At 45.6% G+C, this 27,481-nt stretch overlaps 1 protein-coding gene across 2 annotated transcripts in view; it reads right to left on the reverse strand.

Moving 5' to 3' along the window:
• Positions 1–516: 516 nt before the first annotated feature.
• ACSS2 (acyl-CoA synthetase short chain family member 2) overlaps positions 517–27,481 on the reverse strand; it is a 948,517-nt gene continuing 921,552 nt past the window's right edge. Inside the window, exon 18 of one of the 2 annotated variants that reach the window (XM_069652109.1) lies at positions 517–2,376. In XM_069652109.1, the coding sequence (XP_069508210.1) occupies positions 2,249–2,376 (128 nt within the window). In that variant the 3' untranslated portion in view covers positions 517–2,248. The remainder of the gene's footprint in view (positions 2,377–27,481) is intronic. The other variant, XM_069652108.1, reaches the window with a different exon arrangement.

Raw genomic sequence — 27,481 nt, forward strand, 5'->3', positions numbered from 1 at the left:
CGCTGCCCCAATGTTGTCACACAGCTGAGAGAAAGTCAATTTTGTGAACATGAATGAGTATTAAACAGAAAAGAAGTATCCGACAATGCTATCTGTCAAGCAGCCAAAAATGGAAATGATTGAAAAGCTCAAAACATTTTCACTTTTCATTCTTCTATAATGGGAAAGACATGTCTTTAAAAAAGGAGAGGGGAAGCAAAATAATGCCACTGAATTGACCCTAACTAAAAATAAAATCTTAACAACCTGGACCAACTGCTGATAATTTAGACATGGCTGCACGTATGAGGAAACGTTCGTGTGTCCTCAATACAGAGACTTGCTTGAGAGCCTGGCAATGTCACAGTCAGGTTTAGACTTTATAAAGTATTATCTATACAGATGTCAGTACCAAAAGAGCTACAAAAAAAATGCTTACGAAGTGCTCCGATTACCCCTGAGCCCCCTTCCCAAAATTCCCTTTCACGCCAAGAATAACCTCCCAACTTATAAAAGCATGGAAAAGCCTACACACACTAAAATAAACAATAGTTTTACTCAATAAAATGAATCCCAGATTACAGTCAATATATTAAAATGGCTTTTTTCAAGATAGCATCTTTGTAGCTTACATGAGGTGCATGCTTGTTGATGAGACCATGTACAAAAATATACCTTCACATATTCCCAATGGGTACTTCAGCTTTAGCAAAGACATGCTATTCCCCTCAACCAAGACGATCATTGGGGCGATTTGGAGTTACTTACTCCCAGCCACTCTTCGAGATTAGGGGATTATTAAAGAGGCATTTCATTCAAGCAATCAGACGCAGCAGAGAGGGAAGGAGACTGGCCGGTAGAGTGGGTGCATGCCATTAAGACCTGATACGTACACTTCTAAAGTCAGATGATTAGGAAGCCCAATGTAAGCAGTCGTCCCACCAAACCTCATTTCCCAGAACGAAAAATGAAGATAGAAACAAGACCCAGACGGGAACCTGCTTGCTTCCATTTGAGAGGACCACGGCACAAGTATGATCTTCTAATAGCAACACTTCCAAGCTAGAATGACTGGACTGGATGCTTGGCTACTGCAGGCTGATTGCACTTGGAATAATGCCGCTGCAGCAGCCTGGCCCACCACATTCATAACAATGACAGATCATTGATCACAAGGGAGGACGACGTCAAAATGGCCGCATATAAAAAAAACACAGGTCACACCTTTGACAGAAAATGCATTAACTTGGGAAATCATATAGTCAGTAGGCCAAACCACATTCTAAGATACTAAGAGGAAGAACTCATGGCAAGAACTCCTGGACTTTTACTGCAGATATTAAATCGACAGCCTGTTCACTGCAAATTCCCCATTTTTTACTACTACCTTGGACAAAGGGGGCTACCAGACAACCCATCGGAACCCAAAACACTAGGAAGATGACCTGCTTTCCTTTGTAGCTGGGAATGGTTCCTATTTGAACATATGGTTCATTAGGAATACAATACCAATCTGAAAATTCAAGTTTTATCCAAAACAGAATTTGAGCAATGATCCTTCCCGTGGGCTACAATTCTCACAAGTAAAGCCCTCGGAAAAGACTTCTGGATCACAGCTCAGTATGAGGTATGGAGAAGTTGAGACCTATCTCAGCTGAACTAGCGTGATGAAAACACGTACGACAAACTGTTCCTGACGCAAATTCAACCTTTCCTACAGGAGCGTGGTGCCTCGGACTGTCATTGACGCGCTTAGTCTTTCAGGATGGCCTTCACTCTTGGCCCCCATAACTAAACGCTAACGAGGTAACGGCTTCATCCAAACACTGTAAAGCACCATCTTCAGTGCACGCCGTAGGACCTATGTCAGCAGCATACCAGAACACCACAAACAGGGGGAAATCTATGAAAAAGAATGAGATCAATGGAAAGCAAAATACTAAGAAAGTCATGGAAGAATGCACAGTATATGTACGAGGGGCACAGTTGTATATGGGGTCAATTTTGACAATCAACATTAACATTTTGAAGACAGACACAAACATGACAAACCACCTCAAAGGTCCGATTGCGCAAACCCACCACCCCCCTTTAATTTCGGATCTGAAACCAATCACATGGAACTATTAGCTGCTAAAAAATGAAAACAAGATGTAGGTGACAAACAAAACCACCCATTCCGTGATGCTTCCGTAGCTGCGTCTGCTTCTTCTACATTCATCTGTGTGTTTGTCGGTTCCCCCTGCAACTTTTTATACAGAACTAAAGCCTAGGCTACAGTCTTTAGTCTATTGTCAAACAGCTGGTCAATGATGGCAGGATCCGCAAGCGTTGATGTGTCCCCCAGTTCTCGGTCTCCTTTGGCAATCTGTCGCAAAATCCGCCTCACAATTTTACCTGAAACAAAACAAAATGGTACTCCTTTTAAAAATGGCAGACCCATATATTGAGTGATGGCCAGGTGCATTATATTGAAGGCTCTGTTACAGTATCAGCAATTTTGTACTTACTGTGTAAAGTGTAAATTGGGGGAAGTTTTAGAATTGTGCCTGTAAGAGAAGCGTTATTGTTCTGGCTAGCAAAAATTTCTATCAGTCGACACAGATTATTTTTACTTTTGGCTATTAGGTGGTGCATAAGCGGCTCTAAGAAGCAAAACGGTTGCATTTGAGTGCAGCGAGGAGCGAGATGTGCCTGTGAGGAAGGACACGCAGCTTTGCGGATGGTGTTTGGTTATTTAATCATCCACTGACAGCCCATGGCCATGCTAATCCCTATGGACATTTCTACACACTACCTGTCCCTATCTGCCCAAAAGAAATCCTCCTTCGATCTCCTTAAGCGAGTTCCATCAAGCAGTAACATCAAACTTTGGCATGCCAGTGTTATTTCTGAGCAGCCTGCTTAGAAATAATGGCGTAATTGCAGTTACAAATGTGCTACTGGTGTAATACAAATGCTCCTTCAGCCACCTGATTTAGATATGTTCATTACATTGAAGTCCTGTTAAAAATCTGCATTGACAAAGCAAACCGTTTTGGCTTTAGTGTCAGCATGGAACATGTCAGTGTGCATGCGTCCCAGTGGGTGTGTGGTGGGGCAATGTGGGAGGCAGTGTATGCGGTTAATGTGTTTGGGTTGATGGATATGTGGGAGAGCAGTGTTTGTGGGGGAGCAATGTGTGTTGTATGGACAGTGTTTGCAAGGCATACATCAGTTTTCAAAAATGGATTAGCAGTTGCAAACTAACTTATTTGATTAGCAATTTTGTGCTCATATTTTTAAAATCACCAGAAGCGATTTGTACCCAAGACATAACATGAGCAACAAAACAGAATGTCTGTGTACCTCTGAAGTGGAACATTAGTGAGGTGAGAGTGTCTGTAAAATATAAAGGTTAGACACACATAAATAAATATGATAAAAGATTCCAAAAACAGTTTTCAGTGCACGGTTCGTGCAGCTGGTGTTGCACCGGGGAGTAACCCATATACTGTATGCTTGTCCCATCATTTACTGAGTAAGAAGAAGCTCAGAAGTTTCATATATCAAAAGATTGACAATTTTAAAGGAAAGTCATAGCTGGAGAGGAAGTATATAGTAGGACGTTGCAGCATGCAGGGTAATTGTCAACTTCAGGTGGACAAGATGGCCCTTCGCTGTCAAAGACATCAAAGTCTATATAGTGTTAAATACAACTTTCGGGGGAGGGTATGGCCGGTAATTGCCCTCCAGCAGAAGCCAGGTAGGCCCAAGTATAGCATTTATTATAGTTATGAATGGAGCCAGGCTGTGCGCAATTATATGCTTGCCTTAAAAAGAAATTTCACATGTCAGCGATTGGAAATAACTATTTCCAGGACCTGGATGTGGGCCAGAAGGTGAGCAGGTGAACGGGCAGGGGAGTAGGCTGGGGGTTTTGGTGGGGCGGGGGTGATCGAGGTGAGGCACTCAGTGGGGGCTCAGCCCGGGGCACCGCCTTAAAGGACAAGTAGAAGGGTGGGCAGCGGAGCAGCATACTTTCGCTCCAGGACTCATGACTGGCCAGCTCTCTCTCCCAGGTGCTAATTTATAATTAAATCATTATCATAGAGCAAAGCGAGCTCTGGAGACGGATTACGTATGGTATTGCAGTAGGTCTGTACATGTACAGACTAAAAGGAACTATTGATTATTATAAACATCTAGTTAACATCTAGTTAGCTTTGTGTATTCATTATGTATGAGGAAAGAAAGTAAGAGACTAAGCAGAGTGGATGGCATAGCAGACAGCGAACTAGGCAATCTAGGTGGAATATTGTAACAATAGGGTAATAAGATAGAATGACGAGGAGTCACAGAATTAGGTTTTCCATCAAAAGCATTTGGCTGTGTGATCATGTACGTTTTCATAAGTGTTCACTCGTCAATATTATGCACCTACCCCTTACAAAATGAAATATAGTTGACACTGAGATTTAGATACACTAAACCTTCATTAAAAACATGGAGACTATGCAGTGTTTTACAGTAGAAATTATGCATTATGTAACAACTTATATTTTTAGCAATGGAATTGCAAGGGTTTTGCCACATACTGGTCTTTGCCAAACATAATATATGTGGCTTAATAAAAGTATCATCCTGGTTGATTTCTGGTTTGCAATTATTTGAAAACAATGTTTCTTGACTAGCTCTCCTACAAAGGCCTTTGGCATTTAAGAATGGAGTAGATGATTACTGCTGCACTCTATCTCCTTTAGGCCCTTTGAACTTGCAGTGAACAAGAGAAAAGGGCGATGGGGAGAGCACTGATAAGAGAGGAATGGAGGGTGAGCTGTGTTTTCATTGAATAGGGTAATAAAAAATCACCACCTGTGCCACAAGTGACAATGTAATACAGAATTACATAGCAGATTGCTGGCAACATTGCTTATTTTAGGCCTTGGTTTGTATTAGTGGGCAGTGAGTGCGTGCACGTTTGATCATGGGTGTGTGGGCAGTGAGTGGGTGTGGAGATCAGCATGTGTGGGGGCAGTATGTGATGAGGAAGTGCATGTGGTGGAATCGCAGAGTGTGTGGGAGGAGTGTGTGGTGGCACTTGGTATACATTGTTTGTGTTGGGGAAGTCTATATAGGGTCTTGGGTGGTGGTAGTGTTTGCATGTGACTGTGTGTAGGGGCCAGTGTGTGTGGGGGCCTTGTGTGTGGGGCCACAGTGTTCTTGGGGGCAGCTCACAATGTGCGTTTCAGGGCAACGTCCATGGGGGCAGACAGTCGATGTGCATGCGCAGCAGTGTAAGTGAACCACATTGTTTGTATGGCCACAATGTGTGGGATGAGTGTGGAGGGGGCAGTGTGTGATTGTGTGGGGGCAGTGTGTGGGGGCAATGTGTGGGTCTGTGGAAAAGGGTCAGTGTTTGGAGGGCAATTAGTGTGTGTCTGAGGGGCAGTGAGAATGTGAGGGGCAGTGTGTGTGTGTGGCTGTGGCCATTGTGTGTGAAAAGCATTTGCAGGTAGTGTGCATGGATTGAACAAAACTGCAATCATCCGTGGATAAGTGCATATCCCCCTATTATTAATTTGTGCAATTTATGCGTAAAAACGCTGCATAATCCCTTCCAAGACAGCAACCCTATTTGTGCATGGATTGGTCTGTGTGTGGGGGGGGAGGAGTGCGGGGCAAGGGGTTTGCGCACCTGTGTGTGGTGGGGGCTGTTTGTGTGGGCCATGTCAGTGTGTATTTGCGGAGTATTGTGTGTGTGTGTGCGTGCGTGTGGGGGGGGCATTGTTAATGGTGGCAATGTGTGGCTGTGTGTGTGTTTGGGGGCAGGGTGTGTGCGTGTGTGAGCAGTGTGAGAAACCTGAAGTCATATCATTCGCTAGTCCCTGGGGATCTGTCATCCAGGTGGCCAGGACACGGCCATCGCTTTTGGATCCAGTTCCTGGGGTGGACCAGTGCGGGAGGATCACCTGGGTGAGGGATCTTCAGGGAGTGGAAGTGGGACACCGGATGGCGAGACTCGGTATCCCCTAACCTGTAACACTTTTACCCCATCCTACCAAGCTTAGGAACTCAAACCGCCCCAACACAAACATTTCCTCACCGACAGCTCACGGGCCAACACCAGAGCCGTATACCTGACATGTCCCAATACAATGGTCAGGCAGGGTCAGACAATTACTGCTGACCATTACACACACCTGACTTCCATTACACTTCACCACACGGATAAAAGACAGAGCAAGAAAGCACACTCTGAGCAAGGCAAAGCACATGAGGAAACAGCAGTTCCAAGATGGCAGTTTAATACTAGGTGAAAGACGGCAGAATCGAAGAGAATTGCCAGGAGGGAAGTGCCCTTGACCTTTTCAACAAAAGACTGTTGCTTTCATGAACCTTTGGAAATAGGAAATTTAAGACCAGGAATCAAGGTTGAAGAATCCTGCATTGTGTGTCGGAGGTACCCGGGGCTCTCCCGCGTTGATAGTCAAGGCGGGGAGAACTGTTTGCCACTGTGGTACTGTCCTTGGCTCCTACAACAAAGCAGCGCCAGTTAAGTCAGCAAAGCCAGTGAGTTGGGGAGACTGATACCAGACCGTTCTGTGTTGAAGCCATGGTTGCAAGCGGCAACATTGTATAGTGAAAACTGAAGACAACAGTGTATGAAGCCTATGTGGCATGCGACGCGAACACAATTACACAGCAGATGAGTGATTTAACTTTGAAGCCAAGATACAATACCATAGACAGAGTGGCCTGGCACCACATGGGTGCTCACTCGAAAGTCTCTGTTAGGTACCCAGCTGAAAGGTGGCAAATGTGAAGAGTGATAAAGAATTGTGAAATCGAAGTGGTCCTGCAACGGGTCAAGCAAAACCATGTGCACATTCGAAAGTCTTCAATAGTTGATAGAAAAGTATATGAAGTTGGTCCGAGCCCGGCAGAGGTAGATCAGCTAAAAGCTTTTGGTTAAAGCAAGTTTGTGTAAAGTTATATTGGAAATTGGAATTATTCCGAGCCCGGCGAGGGAGACTAATTAAACATTGTGTTAAAAGGGATCTTAGCACGACTGAGGGTATCCAAGATCTGAGCACCAATGAGGGGGATCTAGGGTGATCCATGAGTCCCCAGAGACAGAATATCCTATGAGAAATTGGATGCATAAATAATTTACGAACATTGTGTTGAGAGGATCTGAGCCCGGCTGAGGGGGATAAGAGGTAAATAATGAATCGCCTAAGAAATTGAGTACTTGTGAAAATCTGAAAGAGGAAAAGAACTTATCGTTTGTTTGTCGCATCAAACCCTCTGAATGAAGAGACTTTGAAAGACAAAGAGACTTGGGCATGGAAGGCCCTGATGCTAATGATTGAACTGCATCCTCATGCTAGAGAGGCCAGAGACTGTGCTAAGCTTGAGTGTACCGCTTTGTCCTGTGCTGAAAATGTGGGGGAAGGGAGGCCAACGCCCTGAACATCCTGACATATCATTTTGTGAACACTTCTTTCTTTTTCGTAACATTGTTTCCCACACTTTTTGTATTTAGAGGTAATGATTGGCAATAGGTTCATTAGTAAAGGCCCTCTTATTTTGACAAGACACTATTAGGGCTTTGTTATTATTTGATGGTCGTAGCTTGCTCCCATCCGTAGATTTAGGATTAGATAGGCGTTTTTCAAACCCTTTTTTAAGTTCAATGAACAACCTTGAACTGTGGTCACTTGTGTCCGTTTTACTGTTGATACCATGCCTTCCTTACAGCATTGTGTTTGGGCAGTCAGTATGAGGAAGCAATGCCTGCATGGATCAGGCAGTTTGTGTGTGAGCAGTGTGTATATGTATGTCAATAGTTTCGGCTTTATAGGTGGCTTATACCAACTAATAGCCAAAACCTAATACAAATTATTCAAAGTAAATCTTTGGGAAATCTTGATGGCTGCAATCTTCCTGGGAAAAACTCTCTCGGAGCTCGTATCCCAGATGAGTCCCAGGAAAGCCAGGCTCTGCGTTGGCTCCAGCTGTGACTTCTTGAGATTGATGGAAAATCCCAGTTCGTATAGCATAGTAATGAGGGCGGAGGAGGTGTGCTGGACCGCCTCCAGAGATCTCGCCCTGATGAGCCAGTCTAGTTATGGAACATGGTACCCCTGGGCCCAGAGATGGGCTGCCACTGCATTCATAAGCCTGGTAAAGACCCTGGCGGCTGAATTGAGGCCAAAGGGTAGAACCTTATATTGGAAGTGAAAGCCCATGATCCACAACCTCAGGAAGGATCGATGTGGCTGCCAAATCAGGACATGCAGGTATGCATCCTTCAGATCCAGGGAGCACATCCAGTCTCCCTTGCACAGTGTCTCCGCAATAAGAGCTGGGGTAACCCTCTTGAACTTTTGAAGCGGAAGTGAAAGGTTCAGGGTGGAAAGGTCCAATACAACTCTCAGGTCAGCCTGGTTCTTCTTCTGTAAGGTGAACATTCTGGAGTAGAAGCCCATGGTCCGCTGGGAGGCTGGGACTTCTTCCACTGCTTGACTCTGTACAAGCAATCACATTTCCGCCAATAGAGTTGTCGTCCCAATCTGTGGGAGTGGTGAGTGGGGAAGGAGGTACTGGTAGGCGGAGACCCGAGGACATTACTGATAGAATCAAGGGGTCCGCGAACCTTACACGCCAATGCTGTGCGTGAAGGGCAAGTCTGCCCCCCCGGGAGACACGTGGACCCGGAGGGGAGTGTCATGCCTTCTTTTCTCTGAGCCTGGGGCTGAGAAAGGGGACTGAAAGAAGCCCTTATTTCCCACTTTGTGCTGCTTGCGGCAGTGTTGACTCGGCGAACAATCCGACTGCCTGGACCGTAGTTCTTGGAAGCCCCGGGAACCGCAGAAGGCCCGCCCCTTGTCATAACGTGTTTGACTGTAGGTCTTGGGTGTGGATTTCTTGAGGATCGATAAGGCTATGGCAGTCTGGGAACTGTTCTTCTTATCAAGTTCCTCAACTGTGGTAGAATCAAAGAGGTCGCTACCCTCGAATGGAAGGTCCAATATGCACTCCTGGACGTCTCGGTTGAACTTGGGAGCCCGGAACCACGCCGTCCTTCTCATGTCCGTGGTGATGCAGATGGCCCGGCCTGAGGTGTCAATATGCGCCACAGTGGACTCCATGATGTATTAATGCACCAGCTTTGTTTCTGCCAGTACCGCCTTAAACCGTGCCTCACTGTGTACCAGAGGTTCTCGAAGGAAGTCAGCAATTTTCCACCAAAGCCTCTGGTTAATGGCTGCGAGCATGGCATCTGCGTTAGACTGACGAAGGGTCATATGGATCCAAGATTTTCTCCTTGCCTAGCAGAGCAGAGGACGAGGTGGCCAAGGAAGACTGCGGCTTCGAGTAGATAGAGGCCGCGGCAATCACCGAGGAGTGTGGAAAAGGGTGTGCCGACAACAAGAGTGTTTCCCCCTCCAATTGCCTGTACTTGGTGTCGAGGCGCCTGTTGGTAGACAGGGCTGAATGGGGTTTCAGCCATCCCTTTTTGGCCAAGGCGACAACGTCCTTCTGCATCGGGATCCCTGTTCTAGCCGCGGGGCAGAGAGTGGGAACCTCGGCCAGGACCCCCGCTGGTTGTTCCACCTCGGGCTGTGGATGCCCCAAGTATTCGACCAAACCTGCAATTCGTTCTTGGAAGGCCTTGGTTGAAGATGGTGTGTTGGGGTCCTCCTTGTTATTGGTGTCCACCCGGGTGTCAGGCTGGTCTGGCGCCGGGGGAGGAGTGCTGGGAGTCGCAGCTGAGGTGTGGAGACTGGAGCGGAGGCTGGTGTGAACAGCCTGAACTTGTAGGAGGCAGGGGAGCCGGAATCGAAGGATCAGGCATGGGCGGCTGGAGCGGGGCCGGGACCTAGGGGACGGAGCCATACGAGGAATGACTATAGGCGCTGGTGGCAGGACTGATGGCAGTATGTTCCAGATAACATCCCGAAGGATGGAGCCCATCTTAAGGGACCTCATCAGTGTGAGGAATTTCTCAAAAAACCTGTCCTCACAGGCTGGTGGGGTGGCAGGTGGTATTGACGGAGTAGCGGGCGACTGTGGGGCCTGGGTCTACTCTGCCTTGCTGGTTGCATGGGATATCTACCCTGCGACGCTGAAAGATAAGCCATAGACCATAGGCCATGTACTTGGTGAAGACCGGACCCACCTGGACACTCTATCTCCTACCTGCTCCCCGAACGAGGATGGTGTCAGACGACCGGCCAACTTGTCTGGCGCGGCAGCCATTTTGTCGAGCTCTTCATCACGTGCCTGCATCGTGGTGCCTGGCTCACTGGGACCGGCCTCCTCCTTAACTCTTGGTGGTGGAGCTTAGGGCCTACCCTGCACCTCAGGTCAAGGCCTGGTAGGCGTGGAGCCCTCGGCTGAGTCGCTGGTAGTGCTGTGTGCAGTCGCCGCCTCAGACATTTGTCTGGTAGTAGGGCATAGCCCCACTGGTAGACACCCGGTAAAAGAACCTTCCGGTCCCTCAGCACTGTCTCCGGAAGGATCTAGTGACCCCTCTGCTTGGCCGCCTGTAGCTGAATGAGCCTCGGTACCGGTGCTGGTGTGAGAACCTGAACGGCCCCCGCAGTCTAACGTTTCCTAGGAAAGGAGTTACCCTTGAGGGGTGCGATATCAAAGAGTGGCCTTGACTTGTGTCTGACGAAGTTCTTCAAGTCCTCCAGAGGCGTATCTCGAAGAGCTCCCTTGACTGAGCTAACCTGTTCTTCAGAGCACGCGGTGTAAGCGCGTCGCATGCGGTACAACCTTCCCAGCCATGGTCGGGGCCAAGGCATCGCAGACAAAGAGCGTGGGTGTCGGACTTGGGGAAGATCCCCTCGCAGGCTGGACACCTGCTGAAGCCCTAGGACGTCGACATGCGCCGGGGAGGACCGTGGCACCAGAGGACTGAGTACCTGATTACGATTAGAAGACAAAAACAAAAAAGACAGTATCCGGGGAAGAGCGTGTGGAATTACAAGGCTGAAGCCAAACCCAGGAGAGCTGGGGAAAGCGGTCTGTTCCTGTCGACGCAGAAAAGACGACTGAGGAGTGGCGCTGGTGGGCAGAGTGAAGGGAGCCATGCTCCCAGGGTCGCACCCCCACACGCCTCTAAATTTAAAGTGGAAAAAGATTTTTTGGGGTGAAAAAGGTTTCCGTCTCCCGTCCCTAGCGAGGGACTCCCATACAGTATGGAGGAAAGGGGATGGGACGTAGGAGTAACACTTTTATTAATATGGATCAGGCTTATGTCAAAACTACAGATTCTTAGAATGGATTTACATCAACCAACTGAAACCGATAATGACCTCCAGCAAACAAAGTATTCTTTTTCTTCGTCTGGAAACGTATGTCCACAATAACAACATTGAGACGAGATTCATTGCTAGCCAACTGCAGCTAACTTTGTCTTGTATGCAAAAAGTGGCCACCGTCAATCACTGATTAATAACATACCCACATGGGAATTAATTAGGCACAAGCATAACCGTGGTAAGGCATTGCTACATCACCATGAACAATAATGAATCTATTAGAGATGTATGGCAAGGGCTATGCCAAATGTATTTTCTTAGACTGACAATGAATGAATGAACAACCAAACAGGTGACTCCAAAAAAGTTTCTGTCTTTTTGGTCTGAAGATGACAAAATCTAGTCAATTTACAACAACTCAAAAATCGATTAATTCAAAAAATAAAATACTTTTTCATAAAATCATATTGACATATGAAAACAGCAGTTAAAGATACATCATCACTGACTCTACATAATTCATTATGATCATGAAGATATTCTTCTTTTCCAATTAACGCTAAAATGTTTATTAGAAATGTAGGAAAACAGTCATTATTACAATACAACAGCCAATGGCTTCCAGTCAATGCTTAGCAGTGGGAGCTGGTTACTTCTTAAAGGAAAAAGTAAAGTTCTGGATCATCGACCTTTGACCCAAGATAAATAATTTTCACTTGTACTCTCTCCCTGCCCCACGAGCTTCTTGTTACTGCACTTGCACGATCTGAATGTCATAAGGCCTAGTAGGACCGTTGTTGTATCTTTCTCCCTTGTCCCCCCACCCTCTTTTTGCCTTGAGGCGCCTTGAAACACAATTTGTTGCATAGGCGGTTTACAAATATCCAATAAATAAATATATGTTCAAAGGCAATATTTGATTTGAGCAAAATGCAACCTCTAACTCACTCTTGCACAACCTGTGCTGCCTCTCCACAGTTCACTGCGTAGGAATGAAATGTATTACTCATTAAATTTGTTCTATTCTCTGGAATCTCAGATGGATTATTGAACCAGTGTTCAAGACCCATCTATATATATAAAACGCTTAGGTATGTTTCCATATAGGGTTACCCTCAGCTGTCCAGATGGAAAAGTGCACCTCTGTGTGCCCTTCCACTTCAACAACAGCTATCATTTTCACAAACGGAATGAGCATGGTCCTACACGGTCACCTTCACCTTCCACTATCGCAAACATTCAGAATCATTTCAAGTTACTTCTTTCCATCCCCACTTCTCTTCACAGGGGGCATGGCTGTTCAAGTGTCAATGAACAGTTAATTACCGGCTCAATGTTTCAGTCTCTAAAGAGCGGAACACTGTAGGATGAGTGCCTCTGCATGAGCTAAAACTGAAAGTAGGTGTTGTAATTATGCTACTATGCAATCTTATGCCATCCCAGGGACTCTGCAATAGAACAAGGTTTACAATTGTGCATCTACAAAGACACATCATAGAGGCCTGTGTAATCAGTGGAACTTGGATATTGTTCTTATACCAAGCACACCTCTGATTCCACTTGATACAAATAAGCCTTTCAAATTCAAAAGAAGACAGTTACCTATACGTATAGCCTTTTCAATGACCATTAATTAATCACAAGGACCCACGCCCCCCTTCCTGAAAGCGATCGGTGGTAATACCGATATTTAATGGGTCCTAGGAAAATGACGAGGGCTTCAAAGATTTCCAATGAATATTTGGCTGTGCTTCATGTACTATTTTCAAAGTTGTACCCTGATGTGATTTGTCCATGTTAGTTAAACTTCACTCCAAGATACACAAACTCATTGACCAATACAAGCTTATCAATGCAAATACATCGTTCTTTTCAGATTACTTTCAGCCCCAACTGCCTTTCTAGGCAACATACTCACTTTTTAGCATGCCATGCCATGCCTCTAACCACAAGTTTAACTGACAAATGGGGCATGCAAACATGGGATTATTTCAATAGGCAAAGACTGCGGCCACTTTAGCGATTAGTGCGATTAAAATTTTCACCGGTAGGCTGGACTCAGCACCTTCTAGTCTGGCATGGACAAGCTTGCCAAACCACACTAAATGCTTATTTTATCTGAAGCCTTGCACTCCGCCGTGTGTTCAAGTGGAACCTGGTGCACCCCAGGGGACTTTTTCAGTTCTTTCATTGTGCTTATTTTCTGATTTTTGGCTCTCTGCTAAACAATTCCAGAAAAGCTCACCAACTATTTAATCTTGCTTGCAGCACCATCCACCACTTCCTATTTTTTCCCCTTTATACACTGTGTTCCAACTTCCACCAATACTTCGGAGAACGCTGTTTATTTTTCTCCTCCGTGTCACCATCAACCCTACTCCCACCCAGTAATTATTTAATCTTGCTGGCAGCACTACCCACTACTTCCTATTTGTTCTCCTTTCTTCGCTGTGTTCCCTCTAGCCCCAATACTTCTGAGAAAGCTCTTCATGTGTCTTCCCTCATTTCGCCTTCATACCTTTTCCCAAACATTTTTTTATAATCTGCCAAAAGCAATCATACTGGCTAACAAATTCATAAATGGGTATGAAACAAGCCATGAAAAATTCTTCAACCCTATACATATTTATAATTAAGGGATATATCTTATATTTAAAACAATAAAGTGACTACATGATATAATCTCTTGCCTATCTCTATTTTATATACTTTTTTCTTTGACTGGTTACAGAATTATTACCTTGAAAAGGAACCTAAATGCAAAAACATGTATTGGCATAAACAGACTAACATATCATTTAAAAAAAAGGCATACAATAAAAATACAAGCAATTAAAGCTTTTTTAAAAATATACTTTTAGTTGTAAATTGGCCCCAGCGGTATGAAGTAATATTCCTGACACATGTGGCTGTGTGGCTTCAAACCCAGGATCTCCCAACTTGCCAAAACCTAATACTACAATAAAGTTTCATTGATGCAGGAGCAACTCACCAGCCATTTATGCCGTTCCAGTTAGAATAACATTTACTTCCCCTAAACCTTTCCTAAAACAGTAATCCTCTTGACTTCTTCCAAGACACATTTTCCCTGGAAACCTTCAATGGATTAACTCGTAGGCTGTCAATATGCCATGCAGAAAAAAGAAAGGAAGAGGGAAATAGGGCCCGATGGAAGACTTAATGGGGGTGCACTCCCCTCCTTCATTAAAACACACAATGTATTTATAAAACGCCAGCTTTCTTGCTCTATGTAACAAGGCAAAAGGCTAATTCACACACACACTTTTCAGCAAGTATTCCAGTGGTGTTTGATGATGTCATCACTTATGAAACAACTTTCAGAACCAGATTTGTTTTTGCAATTAGACAAAGAATGCCCTTGAGTACTACTGTTTATTATGTTGTGAAATGTTTCCTATAAACCATGGATGCAACAATAAAAAAATAAAACCTACTGTAAATGTCGGACCAACCTCGCACAGAATTGTGTACTGTCTTAGAGAACATACGTTCAAAAGGAATCCCCACCATGCATTTACTTACAGAGAAAATACTTTCACTCCATTTTTTAATTAATAGCGACCCCCATCCACAAGTACAGTCCAAGTCAAATTAGTATATTCACAATCCATTCATAATTATAAAAGGAACGTTACAAAAATGTGTGTATGAATACTGTAGCAGGCAAATTTATTTTGACCATCTTCATATTTACCAATCGTCATATTGCCATTTTGATTTGATTTCAGCAACTAGCACTTCCAAAGTAAGAGGTCACGCGTTGATATTGCATCTAGCTGGCGAGAATATACAGTGCTCACCCACTAGCAGCTTGTGCTAAGGGTAAAAGCAGCTCCCTGAAAGAGCAGGGATTTTGCACTGTAATCCCCTTAATGGGCTAAAAAGATGGATGGAGGGTAGGAGGTAATGTCAATCATTTAGAAATGGCATAACACATGTTTACTTAAGCCTTCTTCCCCACATATCTCCACCCCCTCTCAACGTTTAGCACAGTCGATGTAAATGAAGACAATGAATAATTAATGATCAGCACCAGATGGCAATTATCTATTTACCAGCCTCTGTGTGCTGGTATATGCATCGATTATGTGTATGTTAGTGAATGTGTGTGTGATAGTGCATAGTTCCTAGAAGCAAATGTGCACTTGGTGTGCTACAAAACAAAATGTCTGTGTTCCTCTGTGCGGGCACCTGTACATGTACTTTTGAGAATGAATGTATGCGACTATGGGTGTGGGCGTGCAGGTGTGTGTGAAAGAAGGTATGCATGTCAGAGTAAGCGTGTGGGGGTGGTTACCAATTATTTTACTGCATATTTATTACCTTTGTTGCTGCAAAACGTGGGAGAGCAACGCAAACGCTCTCCCATCCGCCCCACCGCCTCTATATCCCTCCATCCTATATTGCCTCACCCAAAGCTACCATTTATTGTTTGCAGCAAAAAATGGTAAAACATGTGAGATAGAAAAAAAAGGCCCAAACCAATGAGTCAGCGAAAAAGACGGGCTACTGTGTGGATTTCTATAAATGCAAATTGGTACAACTATTGTAGCCTGGACTATTGCAAGGCTATCGATTCAGAGGCTACAAGTGATCCAAAACCATCAAGCCAGATCCATGCTCAGGTGGCCACCACATCAATATGGCCCTCAAGTCCCTACACTGTCTATTCATGGCACATGGCCAGGTCACATCAGGATAACATGAACTATGCCTTCCAGAAATCGCTGATCTTCTTTCCTGAACCTGACCTCCGTCATGCTTTCTGGTCCTCTCCTCTGGGATTTTGAGTCCCCTCTGAACTGGGATCTTCTATCTGGAATTCAGAAAACTCAGAAAACCTCATCTTTTCGCCAACGCCTTCCACTAAATTCTCACTGCTCAACCTTCCAAGCACTCCGTAGCAGCCTGTGAGGTGTGTTTACCGCCATACAAAAATAAAAATGTATGTGAGTTTATGTTTGGACAGGTATGAAGGCCTACTCCTTTGTGAGAGGACATCTATAATGTAATAAAGCATTGTATGGTGGAGTACATAGGCACAGCGCAGGAATATAAAGTTAAGGAAGAACTCCCTGGCCCTAGGCAGGGACTACATATGGTGAAAATACTCGTCATATGTCACAAGAGTACCAGAGCATATGAAACGTATTCGTTTCTTTTCATACCAGTGGCATACCTGGCACAAGGTACTTTTGCAGTAGCATATTATGGCAATACCCGATGTGTGTGCATAAGTGAGTGACTGGGGACTGCATACTAGTACCTGGCATATAACAGGACATGTTATGGAACTTCCTATACATATGATGCCAAAACCTGGGATTTGTTGGAAGCGTCTGGAAACATTGGGCTAGTATTCCGATATCTGTCACATGAGAGTAGTAACAGGCCACCAGTAACACTACCTGAGCATACGGTGACACTTTAAAACTGAGGCACAGGTATGGTGCAACCCAGACAAGGATGAGCTGGACAGTGCCTGGGGACAGTTCTGGTTGTGTATGGTCTATATATGCTATCACCCACTCAACCGCCACTTATACAACCATACATAAACAATCATATAACTCAACCAAACGGACATCTGTTCAGCAACGCACCTATCTGTATACCTCGCTCAAAAAAAGCAAGACCCGCTGGGGTTAACAACTATTATTTTGGAATGGTTTTGCCTTTAATATAATGAGGTTTTTAAAATTGGATAAAATTACTATATAAAAATAACAATCTACTGAAGCTCAAGTAATAACTCTCCCCTACCCAGTCTCCTTATGTAAATATACCTTCAGGATATTGCGTCCTGATTATTCCAATTCCGACGTATTACCAGCACAAGTCACAAGAAGTATCCCCCTTGATCCACCAATGTTATCCTTCTCTTGATTTCATTTTTTTTTTTTAAACTTGTATTTATTAGTTTTACATCGATATTACATAAAGAAGATAACATTGAAACTTATAACTTTCCCTTCCCCCTCCCCCCTCCCTCCCCTCGGGTCGGATGGAGTCATTTTGTCCCGGGTTCCTGTTATGCGTTGAATATGTCTGAGATTTTTATGTTATGGGGGCACCATTGCTCCATAAAGTCTGACTGGAGGTATTGCAGGGTCCCTTCCCATTCTCTTATAAATTGGTCTCCTGTTCCTTGAAGTTTGTGAGTAATTTTCTCCATTGTTATATGGGCCCATACTTTCTGAAGCCAGGTGTAGGTCAGTGGGGTATTTTTGTTTTTCCAGTTCTGTGCAATGGTGGTCCATGCTGCTATAAGTAGTCCCATGAAAGTTCTCCAATGCGTTTTGCTGTATTGCCTCACTGTATCGTCTCTAATTCCACAGAGCCACACTTCATCCCCCATCAACCCCACATCCGGGAATATTTTGTCCATCTCATTTATCACTTCTTCCCAAAAGGGTCTAATGCTTTTACAGTCCCACCATATGTGTCTCCATGTTCCCGCTTCGTCACATCCTCTCCAGCAGTGATTGGGTGTGTTTGGGGACATTGAATGGAGCCTCTCTGGAGTGTAGTGCCACTGTGTCATAACTTTGACCCACATCTCTCTAGTTTGTGCCGATCGGGTCATTCTGGGGATCTGCTTCCATAGGTCTTCCCATTGTTTATCCGTTGGCTCCTCCCTCAATGTTCTGCCCCATTTTATTCTGTATGACCATTTAATGCTTTCCCCTTGTGAGTTTATGTATTTGTATAAAGTTGATACCCACTTTTTTTCCCCCGTGTTGGATGTGATGTATGTTTCGAACCCTGTAAGGTCCCTGGTTGCTGCCTCAGTGATTATCGGAGAGTTTAGCCAGTGCTTTAGCTGTTCATATCTATATCTATCGCTTTTGGGGATTCTCATACCTGCCAAGCACGACTCTAGGGAGATGATTTCTTTGTCCTCAAACATCTCGCCTATTTTAGTAATGCCAACCTTCTCCCAGCTGTCATATGCCCCTTGTTCCATCCCCGGTGGAAATAGTGGATTTCTACAGATGGGTGTAAAGGGTCCAATCGCCGTGGTCATTGTGCCTTTTCTTGTTTGGCTATCCCATGCTTCCAGCGTGGTTTTCATGATTTCGCTTAATCTTAAATTTTCGTGCCTGTGCTGCCTCTGTTTCCAGAGGAGTTCTACCAGTGGGGTCCTGGCTACTGCTCTGTCTTGTTTGGCCCATATCTGTTGGGGATTCTCCCCACCCACTCCCTCAAGACTTTAAGCTGTGCTGCCTGGTAGTATTTTCTAAAATGGGGGAGCGCCATTCCTCCTTCTCTGGTTGGGGCCGTGAGGACCATCCTGGCTATTCTCGGCGTTTTTCCTTTCCATATAAAGGACAATACCAATTTTGTTAAGGTTTTGAAGAATGTGTCTGGGACACCCACCGGGAGAGCCTGAAAATAATATAGTACCTTTGGGAGGATGGTCATCTTGACTGATTGTATTCTGCCCCACCAGGATATCTGTAGTGGATTCCATCTATTTAATTCCCTTCGTATTTTTGTAATTAGCGACGGGTAGTTTTCCCCATAGAATTGTTCTATTTTTGGAGGTACAATTATTCCCAGATATTTTATACCTTCCTGTACTATCTTGAGGTCCAGTATTTTTGCTTCCCTTTCTATGTTCGTTCTATCCCCTGCCAGGATGAGGATCTCTGATTTCTTTCTATTTATTTTTAGACCTGAGATGGTCCCATAGTTTTCTAATTCTCTAACTGTAGCTGATAATGTGGATTCAGGGTCCTCCAAGGTTATTAGCATATCGTCCGCATACGCAATTACTTTGTGTTGCTGACCTGCCATTTCTATCCCTTTGATGTGAATTTGACTCCCGTATTTTAATTAGGAGGGGTTCTAGGAAAAGAGCGTACAATAGTGGTGATAGGGGGCAACCCTGTTTCGTTCCTCTCGTTATCGTCACCTTGCCAGTAAGCTCGCCATTAATGACTATTCTGCTAGACGGGGAGTTGTAGTTTGCTCTAATGCTCGCGATAAATTGTTCCCCAAACTCCATGGATTCCAGGACCCTAAACAGTATTGACCACTCCACTCTATCAAAAGCCTTCTCGGCGTCTACTGACAGTAGTATTGCTGGGGTGTGGGTTATCCCTATTTTTTCGACCAGGTGGGCTAGCCTCCTAGTATTATCGTGGGTTTGCCTGCCGGGAATAAAGCCTGATTGATCCCCGCTTATCAGTTTAGGGAGGAGCGGGGATAACCTTGTTGCCAGGATTTTCGTATATATTTTTGCATCTAGATTGATTAGGGAGATTGGTCTGTATGATGCAGGGTTTATTGGATCTTTGCCTGGTTTGTGAAACACCAGCACCTTCGCTTCATTCATTGTGGGGGTCACGTTACCGGTGTCCTTGAATGAGTTCAGGAGTTTTGTTAGGATCGGGGTCAATATGTCTGCATATTTTTTATAAAATGGGGCCGTAAACCCATCTGGGCCTGGAGCTTTGTCCCTTGGGAGTCCTTTTATGGCTTTATTGACTTCCTCTTCACTGATAGGAGTCTCTAGTGACTGTTTGTCTTCTTCTGAGATTTTCGGGATCTTTAGGGCCTCTAAGTATGAAGCTTGGGTGTTTATATTGGGGTGTTCTGTGGAGTAGAGCGTTTGATAATATTGCCTCAGTGTTTCCCCCATGTCATGCGTGGAAGTTTGAATGACCCCTTTCGCATCGCATATGGCCTTAATCGTTGTTTCTTTTTGTTTCGCTCTTAATTGTCACGCCAGGAGTCTGTCCGCTTTGTTCGCTCTTATATAGTATCTCTGTTTCAGATAGAGTAGGTTCCTTTCTGCGCCCTTCGTGCGTAACATCTCTAGTTGGCCTTGTGTATGTTTTAATGATTTTTTTAATATCTTTGTGGGTTTTATCGTCAATTTCTCTTGGATCTCCTCGATTGTTTTTTCCAGCTCTTTTTCCCACATATGCCTTTGTTTATCTCTCGTGATTTTCATCGCTATCATTTTTCCCCTCAAAACTGCTTTGAACGCATCCCAGACTGCGCTCATTGCAACCTCCCCTGTATCATTTTGTATGAAGTATTCCTCTATCATTTCCCTTATGGCCTCCCCTGCCACTGGGTCATGGATCAACTCCTGCGGTAGCCTCCATCTCCATAGCCCGCTCTTCCTCCCTGGGAGAGTCACGTCCAACCATAGAGGGGCATGGTCCGAGAGGGCTATTGTGCCCTTGTCTAGCCCTTGTATCTTTCCCAGTAGCCCCACCGACACCCAGAGATAGTCGATCCTGGACATGGAATTGTGAACATGTGAGAAATATGTGTATCCCCTCTGTTCACCCTTCAGTTCCCTCCAAACATCATTCAGAGCCATTTGGTCCATTTGTTGTTTCATCAGACGTTTTGATGGCGCCCCCTGTCCATGTATGTTTCCTGTGCTCCTATCTAGATGTGGGTTCCACGCCAAATTGAAATCCCCCCCCCCCCCAATATCACTTCCCCTCTAGCGAAGTCTTCCAGTTTCGATAATGCGTTTCTGAGAAAGCCATCCTGTCCCTGATTGGGTGCATATATTGAGGCGAGTGTTATGCGATATCCTTCGATTTCCACGTTGGCGAAGGTATATCTCCCTTCCTTATCTATTATAGTGTCTAGTGGTTTTATGTGTTTTCCTTCTTTTATCGCTATCAGGACTCCTGCTTTTTTCTCCGTTGTCGTTGCCTGTGCCCATATTTTGTATCCTTTTATCCGCATTTTTTGCTTATCCTTAGTTTTAATATGGGTTTCTTGGAGGAGTAGTATATCCGCCTTCCCCTTTTTGAACTGTTTCTCCAGTTTCGCTCTTTTTGTTGGGTGATTCATGCCCCTAATATTGTAGGTCAAACAGCGTATCATCCCCATTCTATTTTGTCTGTATGCCGTTGCATTCGGTCCCCTTATGTTCTCGATTCAACTCTTTGATTCTTCCGATCCCTTCCCTTCCCTTGAACTTCCCTTCCCCCCCAACTTTGAACATTAAAACAACCAAACTGTCCCCCGAGTAGGGCGAGGGTTCCTGTTGACACTAGGGCGTTGCGCCCTTCGCTCCCTGCCCTCCATACCCTCGGGGGGTATGTTATGGGGATTCCTAAACCCCATTGAACCATTTGTCTTTAGCGAGTTCCAGATCGTTGGGTCTCGACCAGACCGCCGTCCGTGAATTGTCCGTTCAGCTCCGTTCCCATTCTCCCCCCCGACAGGGTCTCAGTAGCAGCGTTTCCATGTCTGTCCCCCAAGTATATGATTTTCTTGTGTTCCTCATGGTACCTTTCTCCGGGTGTCCCTCCCTGCATTTGCCTTCTTCTGTTTGCTGTATTCCCAGCCCATAGGTCTTCTCGTTCGCTCTCTCTTGTTTGTGGCCTCCCCCTGTTCCATCTCTTCATCTTGTAGTCCCATCGTACTGAGGCCTTCTTCCAGCGTGGTCACTCTTTTCTGTTTTCCTTCCCATGTAAATAGTAGCCCAAATGGGAAGGTCCATTTGTAGCGGATTTGTTTTTCTATTAGCACTTTCACCAGTGGGGCCATTGCTCTTCTTTTTTGGAGGGTTATTAGTGCCAAGTCCTGATACAATTGGATGTCTTGCCCATTCATTTTAATATGCTCCAATTCCCTGGCTCTCCTGAGAATCTGTTCTTTCTGCGGGTAGGAAGATAGAGCCACCAGGACATCTCGAGGTCTTTCCCCTGGGGCCCCCGCTCTTTTCGGTCCCACCCTATGGATTCTGTCGACTCCGATATCTTCAATGTCTTGTGTTCCCAGAATGTCTCTGAACACCTCTCTCACTGCTTCCTTCAGATCTTTGTCTAGCACTGATTCCGCCATGTTCTTGATTCGGATGTTGGAGCGTCTAGAGCGGTTCTCTAAATCCTCACATTGTAGTTCCAAGTTGTGAGTGAGTGTTACCAGGTGTTCTTGCGTTTCGCTTGTTTGTCTCGTGTCTTCTTCCAGACTTTGCACCGTTTTTTCCATTATATCTGTTCTTTCTTCTAGGTTGTTTATATCGGTTCTCATGTCTTGTACCGCTTGTTTCATTTCGTTCTTCATGGATGTAAATTGTTCCTGGACTGTAGACATGAATTTTTCCTGCAGGTCCATGAACCAGGTTTGCATGTCCTCCCTGGTCGGTGGTTGCTGTTGCTGGGATAGTGGTTCTGCCTCCCCTGTGGAATCTCCCTGGTTTCTCCCTCTCGGTTGTGGTGTCCCCTCTGTTGACCACATTTGTAGGATATCGGCCCCTTGTTTCGCTGTTTGGGGAGTCTGCTGGATGGGGTTCCCCTTTCCTTTTGCTCTAGACATGATCGGGCGCTCCGTCAGACAGTCTATGGGGCTCCTGCGCCCTCTTGTAGTCCTCCGGTGGGGCCTCCTCGCTTTCTTGTCCTCCGAGAGGTTCTTATCTGTTGGGGGTTCTGCAGTAGTGTGTTTCTCCTTCCTGGGATTCCCCCCTCTCCTCACCCCTGTCTTGTGGGCCTTGGATCCTGCCTGCGTGGGTGGGGGGGGACTTGCGTGGTGATTCCTTGTGTCCCCGGGGAAATCTAGTTGGTGCCGGAGAGAAAGGTATATATATATATTTTTTTTTCTTCTTATTGTCTTGAGTCCCCCCCCGGGGTGTGTACGCGCGGGCGCCTTGTTTCTGGTCCCCCCCGGGCCGGCTCACCTTTTGCGCTTCGTCCTCCTTGTGCGCTCTGTGCAGGGCGGCCCCCGCTGCTCCTCTCCTGCGGTCCGCCCTGCTCGCGCCGTTTCCTCCCGGCGCCGCAGCGGCTCCGCTGCGCACCGCTCTCCCCTCACTTCGGGGCGGTGTGGGGTGATGTGAGGGCAGTTCTGTCCTCCGGGTCCGCTGTGTCCCCGATCCCGCTCGCTCGCGGCCGGTGCTTCCCGGTCTCCCGATGCCGCGCTGGATGGCCCCCTGCGACGTTGGAGAGTCTCCTCCGGCGCCGATGGGGGAGGGGCTGTCTGCCTCACTCTTTGGATTTATGGCGGCGCGCGCTTCGCCGCAGCGCCTGCTTCCTCGCTGGGGGGAGGATGTATGGGGGCAGTTTTGTAGTCGGGGGGGGGGGCCGGAAGACGGTCCGTCACGGCTTCGGTCGTGCTATTTTTGGCGGCCCGGGCGGAGCGCGGTTTAGCTGCGACTCCTCACCCCGGCGGCCATCTTGGATCCCCCTTGATTTCATTTTTTTTTTAAACTTATTTTTATAGAGCGCAAATCATACCCACAGGTATCAAAGGACAGAATATAAAAGGGAACCGTTCAGAAATGAGAGAGCAATACATAGTTCAGCAGGGAAATAGATAGGTTTATAATTTCTTTCTGAAAACCAGTAGAGCTGGGGCAAGTATAAGATCAGTAGGAAGATTGTTCCAAAAAAAAATGGGATGAAAAGGAGCAGGCTCGACTAGGCAATATAAGCCTTTTGGAATATTTAGGTGTAGAATGGCCTTACATCTAGTGGTTTGTTTGCCACCAGATATGTGAAATGTCCTAGCTAAATATGAAGGCAGATGAAGTACAATTGCTTTGTAGGCCAAACATCCTCTCTAAAAGCATATCCCAGCATTGAGCAGAAGCCAATGGAGTTTGGATAGAACGGGTGAAATATGGTCAAACTTTCTTTTGCCTATTACAAACGTCTTGCCGCGGCACGAAAAGAAGATCTAAAAGGGAGCAAAGCAAAATGAGAGGTGTGAATATGGAAAAGCACTAGGGTATGTACCATAGTAGGGAAGAGTTCAGATGGAAAAAAAAGACTCAATTCTGCTAAATAGAAATAGTTGACAGCAGCATGTGATTTCTTGATAATATGATCTTTCCAAGAAAATGTATCATCAATATAAAAGCCAAGAGTTTTGACTACATGTAACAGTTTGCCGACTCTTGTGCTGTTTTGCTGGTGTGGCTCTCTACTGATACAGGGCTGAAATATTTTGGATTCTGCTGTTATTCTTCTTAGCACGTGTTTATATCATCCTACGTTTCGAGTACTGGAGTACTAATCTTCATATTACCTTTGTTTTAGGAACTGGTGTCTGTTCCTTTAAAGCCAGCTGGAAGTGGAAGCCCCGTCCCCTGGTACACCAGGAAGTGAAATACTGTGAACCGAACCCTTGCAGTGTTAAAACCGGCTGCGGTGAAAAGGGCGGTGCGTTTGCAGACTCTTATACTGTTTTGCTGCTGTTCGGCTCTGGAGGCGAGGAAAGGGGACATAGCAACAGCTAGCCCCTACTTCCGGATACATTTGCACTGAGGACCTGGTCTGTTCTATTTGCGGGGTACTGATGTATTCAGGACATTAAGTTAAAGGTCAATAGCAGAAAAACTGTACATTAGCTTGTCACGCTGACGGCGGCGTAGAGGGTGTCTGTTTTCCTTTAACTACTGTAATGCCGGAGGTGCCCTGAAATTTACTCTACCGTGACTAACTGAGCGCGATGCACACAAGATACGGCCAGTAGCTCCTTGGCCCGTGAGGGAGACTGTTGGAGGTTTGTCTCCTTTGATCCCGTTTGATTCCCTCTTGTACTTGGGGACTGCGGGGGAGTGCTGTGTGGCAATTCCCTTTGACCCAAGTTGGACTTGGTGCCTGTTTTACCAGGGGACACAGTGCCTGTGGGTTTACTGCCTTTGAGCTGTGTTTCCTGTTTGAAGCTTGTTGTGGTGAACACTGACTTTCTTTTTCATTTTCATTTTTGTTTGCTATGGTCTCCCTGCGAAGTGGTTTCGGGGCCAGTACCTGCAATATGGAACCCGAACCAGTGCATAACTTGGAGTATATTCCTCACCTTAATGTTGAAATAACACAGGAGGCCTTGCCTGTACTTTTATCTGTGGCTAATGACAGTATAAGGAGCCCGGATGCTGATAAAAAGGTACCAGCCGGGGGTAATGTTACTCTAACTGGTGCTACAATCAATCCTGCTGAGTGCCTCCAAGAAACTGATGATATGGTAGCTCCTCTGGCAATGAGGAAAATTGTTAGATTTCATGCTTCCACTTCTCAACCCATTGGGTCCTTAAAGAAGGAAGGCTGGTGCCCTAACTGGAAACCGTGGAATGACTGGTGGGCTAATTTTCAGGTTGGGGTGCTTTTAAAAATTCATCTAAATGTTCTGGATCTAATGTGTTTGTCTTTGGAAGGTCTACCGAGGGTGTACCCCCTAGTAATGTGAATCATTGTTTGCCTGTAAGCGATGGGGGTCACTTAAACCAACATGGTCCTGTAGTCGGCCCTTTTGTTACCTCACAACAGGACTTAACTCTGGAAAGCTGTTTAGAGGACTCGTTCCATAGGGCGGTAAATGCTACTAAGGATCTGATGCGTGATAATATTGATCTGGATTCATCACATGTCATGCTTTCTCATGTGAAAGTCTTCCCTAGTTCGACTACAACAATGAACTCCCCAATTGGTCCGTGTGTTCCCAAAATAGGGTTACCCTCTGAATCTCAGCCTATGAAGGGGGCTCGTATTGGTATGTCTGAGGAGGGGATATGTGAACTAATCTCCCCACTTTTGTCTAATTTACACATCAGTTTAAACTTGGCACTGAAGGTCTTATGTGATACTCAGGAAAATCTGCGGGGGGGGGCTATGGCTGCTCGGCAGAAGGCCTTTAATTATCTTACTTTACGTATGTCTGGATATGAGAATCTACTCAATAATGTGAATTCAATGAATAGATCTGTTGTTGTGGGAACTAATCCTAATGATGATTTCAATTCTAGGTTGGTGAGGTTGGATAAGAAAATGTCTGTTATTTTGGAGGCACTCTCAGGCAGACCCCACGGAGACCCTGTAGAGCATTGCCCCACTGTTGGGGTCTGTGATCAAGCTGAAAGAACTGCTTATTCCTTGTCAATGGATAAAAGGGCTGTGGAATGCTCAGACAGTCCCTCAGCTCCGATAGAAGCAATGGGTGATCTGCATGATAGTGTTGCAGAACAGGAGGCAATTCTGGTGGATGACTCCAATCTTTCTATTATTGAAAATGAATTGGATATACAGTCAGTGCCCACTAATCCTATCAGGGGAAAACGGCATAGGAAGAAAACATCAAATACTAAAAATAAAATAAAAAAAAATATGCCCTCTGTGAAGACTAAGGGGAGTAATTCCAACCTCAAGGCTATTCGTAAGTTAAACCATCACGAGATAGCTGACAAAGTGGGTTGTGCTGAACAGGATGATGAAGGCTTACTGGGTGAGGCATTGGTGAACTGCCCCGGACAGGTCAGGATACTACTAAAGGTGATGGATTACCGTTGGAGACTTCAGGTAGCTCTAGGGGATCTAAAAATGGGGTCCAGGGTGAAAATGTGCTGGAATGCGTGCAAACTAAACAGACAAAAATGACAGCATTTGGTAAAGTGATTAGTACAATGTATGCTCGTACGTCTACTGGTCATTTACAACCTACTGCCTCTACCAATGTTGCCAACCGGGTGGTGGTTACAGGTCTTTCTGCGTCTACTCAGGAAGATACACAAGTGGAACAACCTATGAGAGGTCTGCTGGTGCCCAATGTGGGGATGGGGCACTGCGGTTCTCTGGTGGGTGGTACCGGTTCCCCAGTTCTGACACAACATGTTGGTGCAGTGGCTCCTGCTCAAGTCTTGGATAGAGCAGTACCAGTGTATTTTGGGCCAGGTTTGGGCTCACAGGCAGGTGCAGGGTCCAATCTGGGGGATACAGGGGATGCTCCACGTCCAAGCAGTAAAATTATAGGTTGGTTACCTATTGAGAATGGCATAAAGGGGAAAAGCCTTAATAGGGTCGGGTTACTGGCTTTTTCTTTAAGGCAATTCCGCTTCTCAGATCAATGACTACTGATGATATTGATGCCACATCTCTCCCTAGAGTAGCTAATGGCAGAATGGTTAGCTTCTTTCATTCAGGTATGGCTGCTTCGATGGTTTGGGACCAACAGTGTAATGTAAAATCCATGGGATTTGACTTGGTGGAATTGCATGATTCTGCGGAAGCAAAAATATTTCTTTCCTTTGTACAACCCGTGGTATCTACCCCTGAAACAGGTGTGGGGACTACCCTGTGCCTATGGGTGACTCTGGAAATGTTATATCTCTTATTTCTAACCTCTTAGGTAATGGCCAGGACTGGTCATGGATACAACCTGCCCTTAGATCTTTACAGAGTCTAGGGCTAGGTACAACACATGCATGACAGGATAACCACTGATGTTATATCTTGGAATACTTGTGGTTGCTC

Source organism: Ambystoma mexicanum, chromosome 3p (assembly GCF_040938575.1).
Source record: "Ambystoma mexicanum isolate Mex_15411 chromosome 3p, UKY_AmexF1_1, whole genome shotgun sequence".
Taxonomy (NCBI): Eukaryota; Metazoa; Chordata; class Amphibia; order Caudata; family Ambystomatidae; genus Ambystoma; species Ambystoma mexicanum.